Below are 19,711 nucleotides of genomic sequence, written 5' to 3'. Positions count from 1 at the left end.
TTATTTTCTATTTTTTAGTTTGGTTTTCTATAAAAAGCGTGTTTTTAGTTTTTTTAAACTATTATTTATTTAAAATAAAATACATTTTTTTTATTTACACTATTATTAATTTATATTTATTGAAATTTTTAACACTATTCTTAATTTAAATTTATTTTCTATTTTTTAGTTTGGTTTTCTATAAAAAGCGTCTTTTTAGTTTTTTTAAACTATTATTTATTCTCAGAAACTTGTAGCCAATTTGGCGCCAACAGTTACAAATTCGGAAGTTGACCGCAAGTTGTCGCTAAGTTGGTGGCAACTATCTGACACCAACTTGGTTGGTTTGAAACTGTGGCTATCAGGGTGTGGCTATCAGGGTCGCTAAGCCGATTGAAACTGCAATAATAACTGGTCTCGGCTGTTAACTTACCTGCAAAACATAACATATATAAATCCCCCAATTCTGTAGAGAATACTGCAAGCTTCATAACCCAGCCACCGGCGCTCGTGTTTCCTTTTTCGTCTCCCACCATTTCGGCCATATTCCAACGATCCAACGGTCACACAAGCAGATTCATACCACGCAAGTTTATATATAAACGTTTACGTTTTATTTCACTTGCATTAAAAACTCGTGTTTTTTGGCGCCAACCACCATAAGCCCCATTAAGTGTATTTTAATTACCAATAAACAAACAAACAAGTGAGTAATTGATAAATTTTCCCGGCATCCTTAACTATTCAACATTCATATAAATAATTAGAGTTAATATTAACCTTTTAAATGTGTTTATTATTTGTAAACTTGCAAGCTAACCTGAAAATTATTTGTAGTGCCGCCAAGGAGAGGAACTAAACGCACAGCAACTCCTGTTCAAGAGGAAGAAGTTCATGAGCCTAAACAGATGAAAAAGAAAGGTGAATTTTATTTATTAATCTTCATTTGTAATAATTATTTTATTAATATTAATAATTTAATTGCAGTCGCACCGTAGTTAGGTTAAGACTCAAAACATTGAATTTTATTTAAAATTTTTTTTTTTATCAATATAAATTACAATTAAAATTATTTTATAAAATGTTTTGTTTTAAACTAAGTAAATAAATTATAATTATTTATTTATTTATTTGTGAAAAAATAATAATTTTTTTTATTGTAATTTATAATAAAAAAAATTAACCGACTTAACTTCTAGTCTCAGCAACTATTTTACCCCTAATTGACTATTGCATTATTGTTTTAACAAATTCATTATATGAAAATGATCGTAAACTTCAACGTGCGTTAAACTCAGCTATTCGCTTTATCTTTCACTTGAAGCGTGACGAACACATCACGTCTTACAGACGTGAACTTGGTTGGCTATCTATTAAAAGTCGCCGTATTTATTATGTTGCTTGCTATTTTTATAAACTTTTACACACAGAAAGACCTTGTTACTTGCGAGATTTATTCTGTGAAGATCTTACTGTTAGGCACTCTGAAAGATTAGCAGCAAAGAAAAACAGTAGTTCCAAAATGCCGAATTTTGCTACAACTCATTATGAATATTCTTTTGTTGTAACGGTCATACGTCTTAGGGATGAACTTCCAGTAGACATTGTTAACTCATCTAGCCTAGAAATCTTCAAGAATAAACTGTTCGATTACTTATTTAATCTCTATTGTCTTATTTACTATAATTGGTTAAATCGTTTTATTTGTTTACTATTATCAGAATTAAACTCTTATTTTTAACATTGTTACTTCCCGTACAAAAAAAAATTTTAGTTCATGATGAATTTCCGGACGAACTTCAGATTGTGAAACAAATATGAATTTCATGATGAATTTTATAATTAATTTCATCGTGAATTTCAGATGAAGTTCATCGTGAATTCCAGCTGAATTTCATGATGAATTTGAAACAAATCGTATATGAAACTTAATTTTTTTAATCTGTAAAAAAATATTCGCAGTCAATTATATTGAAATTTTTAGTTTTATTTATACTGACTCAACATTTACGATTCTTAAACTTATATTTGGATAAATTTTTTGAAGTAAAAGTAGACAATATGCAAAATTAAATTTCAATATTCATTCTGAATTATTGGTCAAATTTCAGCTGAAGTTGATGATGAATTTGAAACAAATCGTGTATGAAACTTAATTTATTTAATGAGTATCATATACAATTTGTCTTCAATTCATCATGAAATTCAGCTGGAATTCACCCTGTAATTCATGATGAATTTCGAAATATTATTTTGCATATTGTGTTATTTTACTCCAAAAAATTAATCCAAATAGGAGTTATAGAATCGTAAATGTTGTCAGTATAAATAAAACTAAAAATTCCAATATAATTGACTGCAAATATTTTTTTACAGATTAAAAAAATTAAGTTTCATATACGATTTGTTTTAAATTCATCATGAAATTCAGCTGAAATTCACGATGAAATTCATCATGAACTTCATCTGAAATTCACGATGAAATTCATTATGAAATTCATATTTGTTTCACAATCTGAAGTTCATCCGGAAATTCATCATGAACCAAAATTTTTTTTGTACATATTAATTAATATGTAAAATCGTTAATATTTATAAATACTTATTATATCAATTTTGTTATTATTTAGGTATAGCAAATAATCATTGTATAATTAACTGTTAAACAAATTTATGTACTTAATTTCTGAATATTGCCATCTGGCCAAATTGGCTTTGGCATAACAATAAATTAATCTAAAAATCTAATCTAAAAAATCTAACTTGTGTATTACAGAAAAGGTTGTAGAACCAGATTTACGAGGTATTACGACACCAGGTGTTGCGCTCACAGTTGGTCAAGGTGATGTGGGACAATTGGGCCTCGGAGAAGATGTTATGGAGAAAACGCGGCCAGCTGTCATTCCAGGACACAATGACATAGTGGCAATAGCCGCTGGAGGTATGCACAACGTCTGTCTGACCAAGTCCGGCAAGGTATTGACCTTCGGGTGCAATGACGAAGGCGCACTAGGACGCGATACTTCGGTAGAGGGCTCAGAGACTACTCCTGGATCGGTAGAGTTGGATGGTATTGTTGTTCAAGTGACTGCAGGTGACTCCCACAGCGCTGCCTTATTGGATGATGGACGAGTGTTTGCCTGGGGATCTTTTAGGGTAATTATTTTTTTTATTTTATCTATTTTTATTAATTAAATTTTTTAATAAATGTGGAGTATAAAAAAATATTTTCTAATCAAAAAATTGTTGATTGTGAGTAAGGTAAAAGACCCAGTTATTGACACTGGCCTAGTTATTTGACACTTGCAATTTTATTTAAATTAAAAAAATAAAATGTTTTTAAAAAATCAATTATTTTTAAATTTATAATTTTGAAATTATATTTATTAATTTATGAGTTGAGTTGTTTTTTTTTTTTTTTTTTTTATATAAAATTGCTAATGTCAATAACTGTGTTTTTACCTTAAAGAAATAAAAAAATTTATCTCAAAATAAAAATAATAAATTAGAAAATTAGCAAACTTCCGAAAGTTTTTGGAATTTTTATAACAAATAACTGTGATTTAAAAAAAAAAGTATTTTTAAAAAGTCGCATTTAAAATTTTATTTTATTTTTTACATGGAAAGAACAAGATGACACTGGATATCATCCCAGAGGTAATCGGAAAAAATAGACCCAAAAAAAATTTGTAAATTATGAAAAATTCATATTATTTCATTAAAATTATTATAAAATAAAATTATAATAATAACAATTTAATAAATCTGAAATAATATGAATTTTTTATGACTTTAAAATTTTTTTCGGTCTATTTTTTCCGAGATTCCATCCCAGATTATACTCAGTGATATCTATGGTGAAAAAAAATTTTAGATTGTAGCTATAAAAAAATCCAGATTATACTGCGTGATATCTGGATTATACTAGCTACTATCTGAAATTTTTTTTCACTCAGTATAATCTGAGATGATATTCAGTGTCATCTTGTTGTTTCCATGTAGCTGTAGACTTTTTAACTTAGTTATGAAAAATTTTACTCAACAAAGTAATTTTTAACTTCCCGCTAAGAAAATCGAAGATTTTCAAAAATCGGGAAGTTATTGTTTTTACCCCGTTTTGTAAAAATCGAGTTTTTATCAGATCTCGACGTTTGAAGGTCACAGGAAGCTTCCTTGACTATCCCCGCGAGGTTGTCACGGTGTCTGTATGTGTGTGTGTGTGTGTGAAAGTATGTGAACCGCTTATAACTTTTGAACGGCTTGACCGATTTCATCGCGGTTGGTGCCATTCGAAAGGGCTTGACCAAACTTAGATTTTGAAAACTATTTGGACCGATTCAGATCAATAGATTTTGAGAAATCTTAAAAAAACTGAAAAAAAAATTTTTTTTAAATGTGGTTTTTTTGGAATAACTTTTAAACGGCTTAAAGGTTCAATTCCAAAAACTAATCAGCTCTTAATCTCAAAAAACCACGTCGATCGCCACCAGTCCGGTCAAAATCGGTTGATTCGTTCGAGAGATATCGTGAACGAAAGAAAACCGAAAAAAGTGTTTTTTCGGAATAGCTCCAAAATTTCTAGCGCGATTAATTCAAAATTTAAAATTCTTTGTGAGGCTTAAAAAACTGCCTCGAATGCTTCTAACCGCGTAAAAATCGGTTTATTCATTCAGAAGTTATTGCGGTTTAAAAATTCAAAAAATAGTGTCATCAAATCTCTATCAGACTTTTGAGCTCGAAGAGCTCAAAAGCATAGGAAAGCAATCTCTTTGAGCTCGGAGAGCTCAAAATAACTCATAAATTGTATTTTTGAGCTCGAAGAGCTCAAAAACGTCATTGGTGCAATTTTAAGCGCCTAAGTATGGAATTAGCGGGAAGTTGCAGGAATGGCCTTCAGGGTCAACCGTTTTCCTAATTTTTTTGCTAGTGTTTGATTTTTTTTTAAATGTGAGAAATGATTGTAATTGATTTTTTATTGAACAGGATTCACATGGAGGTATGGGCTTGACACCTCGAGGCAAAGAGAGTCTACCGATAGAAGTCTTGCCGACGATTAAGATAGTAAAAATAGCATCTGGAGCTGATCATTTGGTGATGCTGACAGACCGCGGTCGTGTTTACACTTGTGGATGCGCTGAGCAAGGACAACTTGGACGGATTCCGCCAAGATCAGTAGACCGACATTCTCGTAATGCCTTGTTACACATACTTACACCAGGACTAGTTGGGTTTAAAGTTTCCCGCAATTTGGTGTTCGATGACATCTGGGCTGGCCAGTATTGCACTTTGACGAGAGATCGAAAGACCGGTGATATTTGGGCGTTTGGATTGAATAACTATCACCAAATAGGTATTTTATTGGTCATTATTACAATTTGATGTTCTAATGAGCAAATTATTTAAGTCCATTTAAGAAAATCCTTTATTTATCTGAAAAGTAATAAATTTTATTCAAGTAGAAATTTAATATCTGATTATAGTGCATCTCTATATAAAATTTCTTTGAATTTTAAAATGCCTTAGAGAAAATTTATATTTGAAAAAAAACTAATTATAAATCTCTGCAATGATAAAGATCTATTTAATTAAAAATGTTCTGAGAAAATAATTGATTACGTAACAAATTTTCTATAAGTCAAAATTTTACAGACAAAACATCTCTAAATATTTATTATAAACTAGAAAAAAATATTTACTTGATTCAATAGAGAAAAAAAATCCTAGCAAATCATTTTACGAAGTCTTATCGCCTTAAAAAAGAATGAAAAATTCTATAATTAAGTTAAATTTACTCAAACTGGAAAATAAGTCTTAGCTTAAGAAAATTTCAACTTGGTTTAAGACAATAAAATTTTTCAAAATGATTTTCTTAATTTAAACATTTTTTTTTTTTCAGTGTAAGGTAAAAGACTCAGTTATTGATACTGGCCTAGTTATTGACATTTGCAATTTTATTTTAATTAAAAAAAGCATATCAACTCTTATAAATTTATTAATATAATTTTTGAATTATAAATTTTAAGACCTTTGGTTTTTTGAGAATATTTTATTTTTTTAATTAGAATAAAATTGCAAGTGTCAAATAAAATATATTCATCATATAAATAGACCACATTCTAAAAAATGTTAAATTACATAATTTGCTAATTAGAATATCAGAAAAAATTATCAAAAATTTTAGTTGTCAACTAAAAATTAATATTAAAATTTGAATTATTTTTTCAGGTCTTAAAGACACTGTACCATATTTCCAGCCAAATTTATCAAAAACTTTTAGTAATAAACAATGGAAACATATCAGCAGTGGTCAGCATCATACAATAGCCCTCGATGATCTTGGTTGTGTTTATGTTTTAGGACGTAAAGAATACGGTCGACTTGGTCTAGGTCCTAATTGTAATGATGCCACAGAATTGACTAAAGTTGAAAGCTTAGAAAAGAAAAAAGTTATTGATGTTGCTGCTGGTAGTGCGCAATCTTTTGCTGTTACTGATTCTGGTAATTTTTTATTTTTATTTAATTAATATCAAATTTATTTATTTTTTTTATTTTATAAAATATCTAAACAGTATTTTTTTTTTTTTTTGATAATATTTTTTTTTTTTATTTAAATTTATAAAATATTCTAGACATTTTTTTTTTTTATTAATGATATTATTTTTTTATTTAAATTTATAAAATGTTCTAGACAATATTTTTTTTTTATTTAAATTTATAAAATATTATACAATATTTTTTTTTTTAATATTTTTTTTTTATTTAAATTTATAAAATATTTTAGACAATATTTTTTTTTTTATTTAAATTTATAAAATATTTTAGACAATATTCCTTTTTTTTTTAATATTTTTTTTTTTAAATTTATAAAATATTTTAGACAATATTCTTTTTTTTTTAATATTTATTTTATTGAAATTTATAAAATATTCTAGACAATATTTTTTTTTTTTTTTTTTAATGATAATATTTTTATAGGAGAATTATATGCTTGGGGTATGGGAACAAGCGGCCAACTTGGTACTGGTGAAGAAGAAGATGTCGACACTCCGGTGCTAATAAAAAGCAAACAATTAGAAAACAAAAATGTTGTAAGAGTTGCAGGCGGAGGGCAACACACAATAATCCTCGCTCAAACTCATCCTTCGAAGGAAAAAACTGCTGGTTAATTTATAGCCAGTTTAATTTTAGTAACAATTGAAAAAAAAAATCCGTGCACAGAAATTTTTCAATATAAATCAATTGCAACCTACTTTTTTAGTCAAAGCTCAGTGCCGTATTTACATAATTTGTTTTTTTTTTGTTTCTATCTAAATGAATATAGTTAAGAATACTTTACTTGAATATTTATAATTGACTATTAATAAATTACTGTGGTAACAACCAACACGTCAGTACAAATCATGTCGCGACGTAGACGCAAGTTCTCTTGCGTAATTTAAATAACAATTATTTAGATTATCAAATGAATAATTCCAAAAAAATGTAAGACGTATAATTAGTGTATAAATTTGATAAAAGAGAATCTAATTAAGTAAAGACAAATATACTTAATTTATTTTCTCATGAAAGTAATTAGTAATAAGTCAATAATATTTGACTCTCTGTTATTGTTGGTAAATGTTCTTAAAACTAGAATAATTATTAATTTAATTTTTGTTCAACTATTATTTTTTTTTGTTTATTTTTCAGCTTTTCAATTATTTGTTTCGTTTAATATTTGATAATTCTGTAAACTTTGTTTGTTTAATAATTAAGAATGATTTAATTGTAAAATATAATAGTTTTTAGTGGTTTTCTGATGCAATTTATTGCATTTATTATTAATTTATAAATATAAGTATTAAATAAAATTTGAAATTTTCTATTAAATTGTGTTTATTTCTATTTATAATATTTATCCATTCAACTTAATTTAAATAATTTTTTCTATTAATTTTAGTCTGCCAAAAAATAGTTAAAGTTTTTTTTTCATCATTTTTATCAATGAAAAATATTTTAATTTATTAAACAAAATTGAATAGATAATTTTTATGATGATAAATAAAAAATAGTTTCAATAATTGAAATGAATAAAAAAATTTGAATTAATTTTTATTGATTAAACTGCTTATTATAATTATATTATTTAGGATGTAAAAAGAAGTATTTAGTCTTTACATCGTGAATTTAATAATAATAATAACCAGCAACCTTGCAGTCACTATGTGACTGTTTTGACTTGTGAACTATAAATAAATAAAATTTAGCTTTATTAAATGATAATTTTGGTTAAATTGCACTGTATTTTCTTAACTATTGACGTTTTTAAAGATATAAGCTCATTTCGATGTTACACTCATCAAGAGCTTTCATTTGAGTACCCACATGCATTGTTGATATATTTTTCATATAAACATATATATAATATATATAAATATATAAAAAATTGATGTGGGTACTCGAATGAAAGGTATCGATGAGTATAATATAAAATGGACTTATATTTACGGAAATGTCAATAATTAAGGAATCACTACTGCATTTTGTAAACTAATAATGTTATTAGTGATATAAGCTCATCCTGACGTTACACTCATCAAGAGCTTTCATTTGAGTACCCACATGCATTTTTGATATATTTTTCATATATACATATATATAATATATATATAAATATATAAAATGTATGAAAAATTGATGTGGGTACTCAAATGAAAGGTCTCGATAAGTGTAACATCAAGATGAGCTTATATCTTTAAAAATATCAATAGTTCACAAGATACAAGGTCATTTCTTAATTTTTGACATTTTTTAAGATATAAACTCATTTCTATGTTACATTTATTGAGAGCTTTCATTTGAGTACCCACATGGCATTTTTCATATATTTTATATATCTGATATTTGTGAAATATATAAATATATAAAATATATGAAAAAATGATGTGGGTACTCAAATGAAAGGTCTCGATGAGTGTAATGTCGGGGTGAGCTTATCTTCTTAAAAATCTCAATAGCTCACAAGATACGAGGTAATTTCTTAAATATTGACATTTTTAAAGATATAAGTCCATTTTTATATTATACTCGTCGAGACCTTTCATTTAAATACCCACATAAATTTTTCATATATTTATATATATTATATATATGTATATATGAAAAATATATCAAAAATGCATGTGGGTACTCAAATAAAAGCTCTTGATGAGTGTAACATCGAAATGAGCTTATATCTTTAAAAATGTCAATAGTTCACAAGATACAAGGTCATTTCTTAATTATTGACATTTTTTAAGATATAAACTCATTTCTATGTTACATTTATTGAGAGCTTTCATTTGAGTATCCACATGGCATTTTTCATATATTTTATATATCTGATATTTGTGAAATATATAAATATATAAAATATATGAAAAAATGATGTGGGTAGTCAAATGAAAGGTCTCGATGAGTGTAATGTCGGAGTGAGCTTATCTCCTTAAAAATCTCAATAGCTCACAAGATACAAGGTCATTTCTTAAATATTGACATTTTTAAAGATATAAACTCATCTCGATGTTACACTCATCAAGAGCTTTCATTTGAGTACCCACATGGCATTTTTCATATATTTTATATATGTGATATTTGTAAAATATATAAATATATAAAATGTATGAAAAATTGATGTGGGTACTCAAATGGAAGGTCTTGATGAGTGTAACATCAGGATGAGCTTATATCTTTAAAAATGTCAATAGTTCAAAAAATACAAGGTCATTTCTTAATTATGTGTCTAGAGATAGAGCATTTTAGAATACATCCTAAATACTTATCATAATAAACTGCCTATTGATGAGAATGATATGAAACCTTGAAAAGGCATAAATTCAAGTCAAGAATTTTACAATGACACTAAATTTACCCAAAAAAACCCATTTTAACATATGACTATCCTGGACACAAAATTTTTCTTTTCCTCTTAATAATATAGATAATACTAGTAGACTTAAATTAATCTTTAACAAAATCAATTAAATAAATTTTATACATTTTATTTTCAAAATAATCTAAATACAATAGTGTATCTACTTGTGAATGATATAAACAACTAAACATACACATCAAAAGCCCACCAGCTTCTAAAATGTATTTTATCTATTTAACAAAAGAAAAATACCATAAGATAAATTTTTACATCATCCAATCAAATAAAATGCATGTACCATTAATAATTTTCAATATCAAATTTAATATTTTATTAAGACGAAGCCGCGTTTCCTTCAACTTGCTGCTGCTCGTTCATAGAAATTTGGGTGAGTTTTTTACCAATTCTCTCGTGAACATCAAGGTACTTAGCGACGCACCTATCTATGCACACGGACTCTCCTTTCCCCATGTCAGGTTCGTTGTACGAGGGAAGGATGCACTTCCGATGACAGGCGGCTGTCATTCTGTTGTACATGTCAGACATCATCTCTATCTCCAGCTGCTGGACCAGCTTCAACTTTGCTTCATCTAACTCCGGTAGCCCAGCCATTTTATTTTTCTCGCCTTAATTTCTTAAATTACAATTTCTAAAATAGTAATAATAACTACTATTATTTTTTATGACTTAAATAATAAAATACAATTAATGTAATAATAATTATAAATAGAAAAATTAATTATTGGTTAAAAGAAAAATAATTTTTTTAATTATTTTCAGATTGAAGGGCAGCCAGACGTGCTCTTTTTCTTTCTAGCATTTCCTCGGTTCTGCGCGCTGTGATTGATCTCTTGGAGGCCACGAATGATGACAATCCAATTACTGTTATGATAAGCCTGAAAAATAATAATAATTAGTAAATAATATTGTTAAAATTTTTTATAAAAATTAATTTAGTAGATATTTAATAATTTTAGGAATTTTTTTAAAAAATAAAATATGACAAACAAAAATTGGCATGTAAAAATTTAAAAAAAATAAAAAATACAATTTTGTTGAAATAAAAATTTTTAATAAGTTTGTTTGTTAAAAAAAATAGAAAATGCAATTTTTAAATAAAATTTTTAATAATAAGTTTGTTTAAAAAAAAAAAAAATAAAAAATGCAATTTTTTTAAAAATAAAATTTAAAAAAATAAGTTTGTTTGTTAAATAAAATGAAAAATGCAATTTTTCTAAAAATAAAATTTTTAAAAATAAGTTTGTTTGTTAAAAAAAAATAAAAAATGCAATTTTTAAATAAAGTTTAAAAAAGTTTGTTTGTTAAAAATGAAAAATGCAATCTTTTAAAAATAAAATTTTTAAAAATAAGTTTGTCAGTTAAAAAATAAAAAATGCAATTTTTAAATAAAATTTTTAATAATAAGTTCGTTTAAAAAAAATCTAAAAATGCAATTTTTAAAAATAAAATTAAAAAATAAGTTTGTTTGTTAAAAAAAATAAAAAATGCAATCTTTTTAAAAATAAAATTTTTAAAAATAAGTTTGTTTGTTAAAAAAAATAAAAAATGCAATTTTTAAATAAAATTTTTAATAATAAGTTTTTTTAAAAAAAAAAAATAAAAAATGCAATTTTTTTAAAAATAAAATTTTTAAAAATAAGTTTGTTTGTTAAAAAAAATAAAAAATGCAATTTTTAAATAAAATTTTTAATAATAAGTTTTTTTAAAAAAAAAAAAATAAAAAATGCAATTTTTTTAAAAATAAGTTTGTTTGTTAAAAAAAATAAAAAATGCAATCTTTTTAAAAATAAAATTTTTAAAAATAAGTTTGTTAAGAAAAAATAAAAAATTATCAAAACTGCTAACTTTGATGTCATATATTTATGAAAATTAATTTAGCAGATATTTGATAATATTAAGAATTTTTTTAAACAATTAAAATATGACAAACAAAAATTAGAAAAAAAAATTGGCATGTAAAAATTTAAAAAAATAAGAAATGCAATTTTTTAAAAAATAATTTTTTAAAACAAATTTGTTGAAAAAAGGTCAAAACTGCTCACTTTAATGTCATACATTTATGAAAATTAATTTAACAGATATTTAATAATTTTTTTTAATAATAAAAATATGACAAACACTAATTAGAGAAAAAATTGGCAAGAGTTTTAAAAAATAAAAAATGTAATTTTTTTTTTAATAATAATTTTTCAAAACAAATTTGTTGAAAAAAAAAATGAAAAAATAGTCGAGATTCTTAACATTAACGTCATACATTTATGAAAATTAATTTAGTATATATTTATTAATTTTTTTAACAAATAAAATATGACAAACAAAAATTAGAAAAAAAAATTGGCATGTAAAAATTTTAAAAAATAAAAAATGCAATTTAAAAGCAAAAAAACAAATTAAAAAATAATCACAACTGCTGACCTAATGTCATACATTTTATGATTTTTAAAATAACTGATTTATAATAAATAAATGATTACAAAAAAATATTTATAAAAAATTCCACTTAAACACGCTTAAAAAATTATTGATGTAATTTTAATAAATGTTTTTTTTTGTTTTGCAAAAATTTGTTTATTTTGAAAAACTGAAAAATTGTCAGCTGATTGCTAATTTCATTTTTTTTTTTTAAGTTTTTTAGTTGAAAGCTAATAAATAGTTGATAATTAATGATTGATAAAAATGAAAAAATTAAGCGATAGTTTGGAGGTTAGGAACTGAATTTAAAAAAATAAAAATAATTATTTGGAGAATGTTAATAGTGAGTGCGATAAGAAATTACATACCTACCATCCAGTTACTATTTTACTCAGTTGTGATTTAAACATGTTATGTTAACTAATGCACTTTGATAATTAAAAATTACTCGTTTTACTTAGTGCTCAATTAAATAAAGGTTACGGCAGACCATAAACCATGTGAAAATGAACGCGTGCGCAAATTGAATTTTTGACGGAAGCGCTGTAGTCACTTTTATTTAAATTTTCCCGGGAAAAATTTACGATCTCAAAAATAGTAAAAAAGAAAAGTTGAAAATTTTTCATAGATTTAAATGAGTAAAATTTGATCGATGAAAAATTTTCTATGATGTAAATATTTTTTGTTGAACTTTAAATTAGATAAAATGAAAAAAAAGTTTGGAAAATCCAAAAGTGCACGCCTCATAACGCTCAATCATTTTTTAAGAAAAAAATTAATTGTGTAATTGATTAAAAAAAAAAATTATAATTAAGTAATTTCTTAGAGTATTTTTTATTTTTTTTTTAAATATCAGCGCCCTTTTTTCTTGTCATATGCGCACGCAGTTTAAAAAAATCTAGCTTGATCAAGTGGCGCCATAGTTTTCACGTGACAAATAAGAAAAGTTCGTTTGGCTTTGTACGGTTGTATCCGTGAATTTTAATAAAAATTCAATTAAAAAAAAATACATAAGCTAGGCCACTGATATGAAATACGGACCCAGTTCATCGAATTCTTAAACTAATAAAAAAGGCCCGGTCTTAAAATATCAATTTGTTCGGGAGTAATCGTTGGTACATCCAAAATGGGGTGACATCCGGACGTCCACGTAAAATTTTTTTCAAAATAGCAACATGAAATGATTTTAGAAAGTAAAAGATGGTTTAATTTAAGTGTTTTTCGGTGTACATCTACTTATATTATTGAATAAGTGTAATATGGTTGTGATAGAGGCATTTAAAGATCACAAAATTGCTTGATCTTGACGAGTCGAGTATAAAGCACAACCTCACGCGCTTCGCGCTATGAGGCGTGCAATATAGAAGGAATGAAAAATTATTTTTCATACAAAAATTTTTTAGTTTAAAAATTTGTTTTTAATAAATCATTTAAATGAATTTATTTCTTCGCTAAAAAATATCAAAATCAATTTTGATGATTTTCAACAATGTATAAGTTAACATTATTATTATTATTATTATTATTATTATTAAAGTTTTTCATGCCTACTAGTCAAGTGACTAGTGAACCTTATTCAAGCCAAGCGATGGACATTCCATCTGCACTATTGGTCGAGAGATTACAGTCAACGCTCTCTGTATTGGACCTCTCTGTATTTGACCGCTCTCTGTATTTGACCACATTCTTCCTCTGTATTTGACGATTTTACACAGCTCTTATGGACAAGGACGAGTCAAATACAGAGAATGGTCCTGTACGGGCGAGTCAAATACAGAGAGCGTTGACTGTAGTTCTATGGGGTCCATCAAACTTGAATACTACTCTCTAAACATGAATTAGTGAAAATTCACTGGAATAAGTAAATATTCACTAATTCTAAGTGCCAATAGAACCACTTTGAAACCACAGTGGTTCAATTGGCACTTAGAAAAAGTGAATATTCACTTATTCCAGTGAATTTTCACTAATTCATGTTTAGAGAGTAGTAAAGCTGGAAGTTTTGTGGTATCAGTTCGAGTTGTAAAGATGTTAAACAAATGAAAGAAAATGAAAAAAACTAAGGTAAAAGACCCAATACCGAAACGACGAAGGGTACATGACTGGTTTTTATTACTTAGAAAATATTCAAATGGTTCATTAGTAATAATAATTCATCCAATCATGTAGAATAAACATGTAGTTACACGAAAATAATTGAATTTATCAATTTTGTCGAATTTAATATTAAAAAAAACATGTTTTTTGAAAAAGTCTAAAAGACCCAATATCGGAACACCTTAAATGCCTAGTCCCAATACCGGAATATGGTTGACCCAATACCGGAACGATAAATAAAACTAATTTTTTTAATCTAAAGAGTCCGCTTTTCGTAAGCTGGATTAATTAAACAATTATATTATTATTATGCTTTACTTGTACACCTCTCGGTTATTTTTTGTTCCAGCTTTACTAGTATTCAAGTTCGATGGACCCCATAGAACTAATGTAAAGAGAGAATGTCTCTCGACCAGTAGTGCAGATGGAATGTCCATCGCTTGGCTTGAATAAGGTTCACTAGTCCCTTGACCAGCAGGCATGAAAAACTTTAATTTATAAATACATAATGGGTCAATGAAAAAAATAATTGTTAATTATTATTATTATTATTATTCTGAAAAAAATTTTCTTAATAAAACTATTTTTACTAAAAACATCGTGTTAAATTTATTCACTTGAAAATAGTCCTTAGAAATTCACTTTACCCTAAAAATATTTCAAGAGTTTAATTTACAAAAAATAAATTATTTACTTTTCCATTTCCTCACTGTAATTTCCATTAAAAAATGTTCTCAAGTATCTTTAAATCGTCCAAACTTGTTTTCCTTTTTCCATCAGCCTTCCATTTTCTGCGAATTACATCGTTCTATTTTGCCCTAGTAGACTTCCTTCCTTTGTTCCGGGTCCTCTATCAGATGTTTACTCTCAACTCGAAACATAATTTCTTCAAATAACCACTTTTTTCCCCATTTCTTCTCCCTATCTTTTTTTTTTTACTCAAAATATTTCCTAAAGATCTTTTAAAAAAGGATTTCAAATTAGTTTGACATCGATCATTCAAAAAAAAATTTTTTTAACAAAAACAGGTCAATTTTAGCTTAATTTTTTCCAGTTTGAGAATTTTTTAAGCATAGTAAAAAAATTTTTTTATTCAAAATTCCTTTTTCAGACTAATTTTGATAGTATTAGAAATATCTGTACTAAATTTCAAGTCATTCTGTCCATTAGAACTTGAGACATCACGTTACCGTATCGAAAAAAATAATTTCAAGAAAAACGCGTTTAAAGTTCAGGGTTTTTTTTCGGGCTTAAAAAAAATACCTGTAACTCTGAAAATAATTTAAATTAAAAAAGAATCTTAATTCTTAAATGTCTAAACTTAAAAAATATGAAAAAAAATTAATTTTCAAATTTATCGACAAGAAAATACCTTCTAAAAGTGAAATTAAGATTTTATATCTTAAATCCTTGTTTTTTTTTTTTAACAATTATTTACCAAGTTAATATCGATGTAATCCTAAGCCAAATTTATCTAAAATATTCTTGCTTATATCATTGTTCTATGTACTCACAACTATATATTTCCTTATGTAATAAATGTATTTAATATAGTAAATGTATTTACATATATGTAATGAAATTTGCCATTTGGCCTGTGCCTTGGCATTAATAAACTAAATTCTAATTCTAATTCTTAATTTAAAAACTCCGTATTTTTCGGAATAAAATCAACATTTATGAAAACTCTTTTTTGATTCATGTCATAAAAATTTGCAATTCGATACCAGCTAATATTACAGTAATTGACAAATTCGAACATTTTAAACAAGCTTGCTCTAATTTCTTTTTACAATCAATATAATTACCATTAATCCTATAGTTTAATGTGTTAGTAATAATCATTAGTACACAGAAAAAAAATGTTATTAAATCAAGTATATAATTTTGAAGAAAATCTTCTTGATTTGAGTAAAAAAATTCTTGAACTAATAAATTTTTCTTGATTTAAAGAAATTTTACTTGATTAAAAAATTTTTCACCCTCTTCAAAATTATTTTCTTGGTTCAAAATTTTTTTCTCTCGAATCGTTAATTTTTTTTTTTTCTTGTATCGATCTTTTAAATTGTATTGCCACTGTATCTGATGTGTCCTTCTAAATTATTAACATTATGTATTGTTGATAGTCCCAAAGAAGCTTTGTTAGGACTAAAAAAAAAATTTTATCCATCTATTTATTCCAAAAAAACTCCAAATTCACTCCGTACATGGAAAAAACAAGATGAGGCTGAATATCATCCCAGATTATACTCAGTGATATCTGTTGTGAAAAAAAATTTCAGACAGTAGCTAAAAAAATCCAGATTATACTGCGTGATATCTGGATTATACCCATTGTCATCTGGATGATATTCATTGTAATCTAGATTATACTAGCTACTATCTGAAATTTTTCTTCACTCAGTATAATCTGGGATGATATCCAGTGTCATCTTGTTCTTTTCGTTTACGCGGCATGTTTAATTTCTTCACTCGAGAACAAAGTGTAAGTGAAAATTTACTCCAATTTGTCTCGTATTGAAATTCAATAGAGCTTTCTTACAAACTCGCTCACCCATCCATCCATCGAAGCGTTCATTCGTTAAAATAATCGAAACAGACAAACAAGGGTCTTTGAATTCGGTGCTCATCCTCTTGGCAATAGTAATAGTTACAGTCCTGTACCGTCTAGATCTCTGAAGAGAGTTTATCGTCGCAGCAGCCACTCCCGTAGCAAAGCGATGTGATTCGTGGAAAGCATCATGGGGAAAATGCAATCCCTCACACATACACACAGGGTAGAAATTAAACAAGGGGATGTTCGGCAATTCCAGGCAGACATCAGCCCAAGCGAGACAGACTGATAAATTGCTCGAGGATATAATACACGTTCAGGACATGATGGAAGCGCTCATTCAGACCGCCATAGCACACATATACAATATATATATATATATATATATATATATATATAAAACCGGAATCGGGAATTCGCGCACCGAGATCCACGCAGATACTCAGTGCTATATATACCTTGGTTCAACGACCACCGCCCTGCTCTCGGCCAACCCCAACACGTCCCAGGACTATCGAGGGTGTCCGAGGGAGTACTCCAGGGTGGTGGCACTCGTAGTGGATCGTAGTGGATCACTTTTGCATCTCCCGGATCCCAGAGGGAGCCACACGTAGTGCTCGCCGCACTGGAAAAGGAAAAATATAATATAAGTACTATAGGTACACTTCATCCCCATCTGTAGCACAAGTCTGCTACACAGAGTCTGGGCTGGAGAGAGAGAGCTAGAAGGGCGGATGGTGTAAAGGCTGGATGAAAACCACCCCTTTCGCGATGATCGAGAACCAGCAGCATCGAGCATCGAGCCCAGTTTCGTCGAGTCCAGGGATAGAAGCTACTGGCCGCTTGTCTGCTCCCTTCTTTCGCTAGTTTCATTTATTTACGTTTTTAGTTCATTTTTGATTACATATTACATTACGGATTACATTGTATTACGTTGTATTAATAATTCGTGTTGATTATTATTATATAATCACCGGTACATTAATATTATAGTACTTACATTGATATAGCTAGATAATTAATAATTAATAATCATAATAAATTCGTGTAATTGATAATAATTATAGTTACTAATAATTAAAAATAAAAGGCGGATTTCGTCGGGTTTTTTTGAACCGCACCTTTTAGTGCTCATTATATATTAGTTTATATATATATATATAATATATGTGTAGTTAACGTAGTTGCGCTTGCAGGTATCTAGAGTGTAAATATCAAGTCTTAATAATTATTATCATTAAAATAATTAAAAAAACAGATTAGGTTTTAACGAGGGTGTCTGGCCGCGCGAATTAAGTTCGAGCAGGTGTAAATTATTTTATTTACACTCTCTGCATCACACGTGCCATCAACTTTCTACGGTTTCATACAGGTATGATTTTTTTTTAAATAAAAAATTTTTTATTTTTTTTTGTTTTTTATTTCTTGTTTGTTGTTTGTTGTTTATGATTAATTTACAAGGGTTTTGTTTTGATAACAGGCCGTAAGTGAATTATTTTATTTTTATTTTTTTTGTTTGATTAATTTATGGAAGAGAAGGGAGGGGTTAGTACGGGTGTAAGTGAATTAAAAATAGTTGATAATAAACGGGTGAGGTACATCGTAATCGAGTGCAGCGGAAGTTTAAAGGGGTGGGGCTCAGCGTGTATTTTATCATGTGAATTATTATCGCCTGCTAAGGCGTGGCAGTAAATTTTGAATTGCTGATTTGTTTTGTTTTGTTTTTGTGGGATCATTTTTGCTTTGTGAAGGGGGTTGGAGGGGGGAAAGGGGGGGGGGGAAGGGTTGAGGTTTTGGGGATTTTGTAGGGTGGAAGAAAAATTTTTGATGGTAAAAATAGTTAATTTTACTTTGTAAGAATTTGGAGAGTTGAAATTAGTTAATTAATTTTTTGGATGGGATTTTTAAATTGTTTAGATTAATTTTGAAACTTTGAAAAAGTAATAAATAATTCATAATGTTAAAAAATGAAATTTATTTGAGGAATAAAATTTTGAAAAAATTTTATTTTGTTTTTTTTTTATTAAGCAGAAAATTTTATTTACCGAAAAATTGATTTTGGTCACAATAAATTAAAAAAATAATTGATTATACTTTGTAAAAATTTGAACAGTTAAAATTAATTAATTAATTTTTGAAATTATTTAGACTAATTTTGATTCATTAAAAAATTAATAAATAATTTATACTGTTAAAAAATGAAATTTATTTGAGGAATAAAATTTTGAATCGAGAAAAATTTTGAAAAAATTTTATTTTGTTTTTTTAATTAAGCAGAAAATTTTATTTATCAAAAAATTGATTTTGGTCAAAACAAATTAAAAAAAAATTAATTATACTTTTTGAAAATTTGGACAGTTAAAATTAATTAATTAATTTTTGAAATTATTTAGATTCTTTAAAAAAGTAATAAATAATTCACACTGTTAAAAAATGAAATTGATTTGAGGATTAAAATTTTGAACCGAGAAAAATTTTGAAAAAATTTTATTTTGTTTTTTTAATTAAGCAGAAAATTTTATTTACCAAAAAATTGATTTTGGTTAAAATAAATTTTATTAAAATTTAGAAATTTTTTGTTTGATTCAAAACAAATAAATTTTTCAAAGTAATTTGACTCCAAATTTAATTTCTTTTTATTTAATCATTTTATTAATTTAAAGTTTAAATAATTTGAAAAAAAATAAAAGATGCAAAAAAAATTTTTATTGTATCTTTGTTGTTTTTTCAAAATTTAACCCCTAAAACTTTTTATT

At 26.6% G+C, this 19,711-nt stretch overlaps 3 protein-coding genes across 5 annotated transcripts in view; 2 read left to right on the top strand and 1 right to left on the bottom strand.

The window, feature by feature from the left end:
• The first annotated feature begins 518 nt into the window (after positions 1-518).
• On the top strand, positions 519-7,175 carry LOC123269528 (regulator of chromosome condensation). 2 transcript variants are annotated; one of them, XM_044735286.1, is made up of 6 exons: positions 519-685; positions 817-900; positions 2,756-3,135; positions 4,963-5,329; positions 6,205-6,477; positions 6,955-7,175. In XM_044735286.1, coding segments are annotated over exons 1-6 (1,296 nt in total). In that variant the 5' UTR covers positions 519-684; the 3' UTR covers positions 7,146-7,175. The 2 variants fall into 2 exon arrangements, with proteins under 2 accessions (XP_044591221.1, XP_044591220.1); XM_044735285.1 differs by having other exon boundaries at positions 519-689.
• Positions 7,176-9,982: 2,807 nt separating this feature from the next.
• On the bottom strand, positions 9,983-12,826 carry LOC123269531 (mitochondrial import inner membrane translocase subunit Tim10). 2 transcript variants are annotated; one of them, XM_044735314.1, is made up of 2 exons: positions 12,673-12,826; positions 9,983-10,767 (listed from the first exon to the last, which is right to left on the bottom strand). In XM_044735314.1, the coding sequence occupies exon 2, from the start codon at positions 10,481-10,483 to the stop codon at positions 10,205-10,207; it is 279 nt and encodes a 92-aa protein (XP_044591249.1). In that variant the 5' UTR covers positions 10,484-10,767; positions 12,673-12,826; the 3' UTR covers positions 9,983-10,204. The 2 variants fall into 2 exon arrangements, with proteins under 2 accessions (XP_044591249.1, XP_044591250.1); XM_044735315.1 differs by having other exon boundaries at positions 12,677-12,820.
• Positions 12,827-18,032: 5,206 nt separating this feature from the next.
• Positions 18,033-19,711, top strand: part of LOC123269529 (ELAV-like protein 2) — a 94,836-nt gene continuing 93,157 nt past the window's right edge. Inside the window, exon 1 of the mRNA XM_044735289.1 lies at positions 18,033-18,327. The gene's annotated coding sequence lies outside the window, so the exon portion shown is untranslated. The remainder of the gene's footprint in view (positions 18,328-19,711) is intronic.

The sequence above is a fragment of the Cotesia glomerata genome, linkage group LG7 (genome assembly GCF_020080835.1).
Source record: "Cotesia glomerata isolate CgM1 linkage group LG7, MPM_Cglom_v2.3, whole genome shotgun sequence".
NCBI lineage: Eukaryota > Metazoa > Arthropoda > Insecta > Hymenoptera > Braconidae > Cotesia > Cotesia glomerata.
The sequence above is the reverse complement of the archived record's forward strand: the minus strand, read 5'-3'. Positions and strand labels throughout refer to the sequence as shown.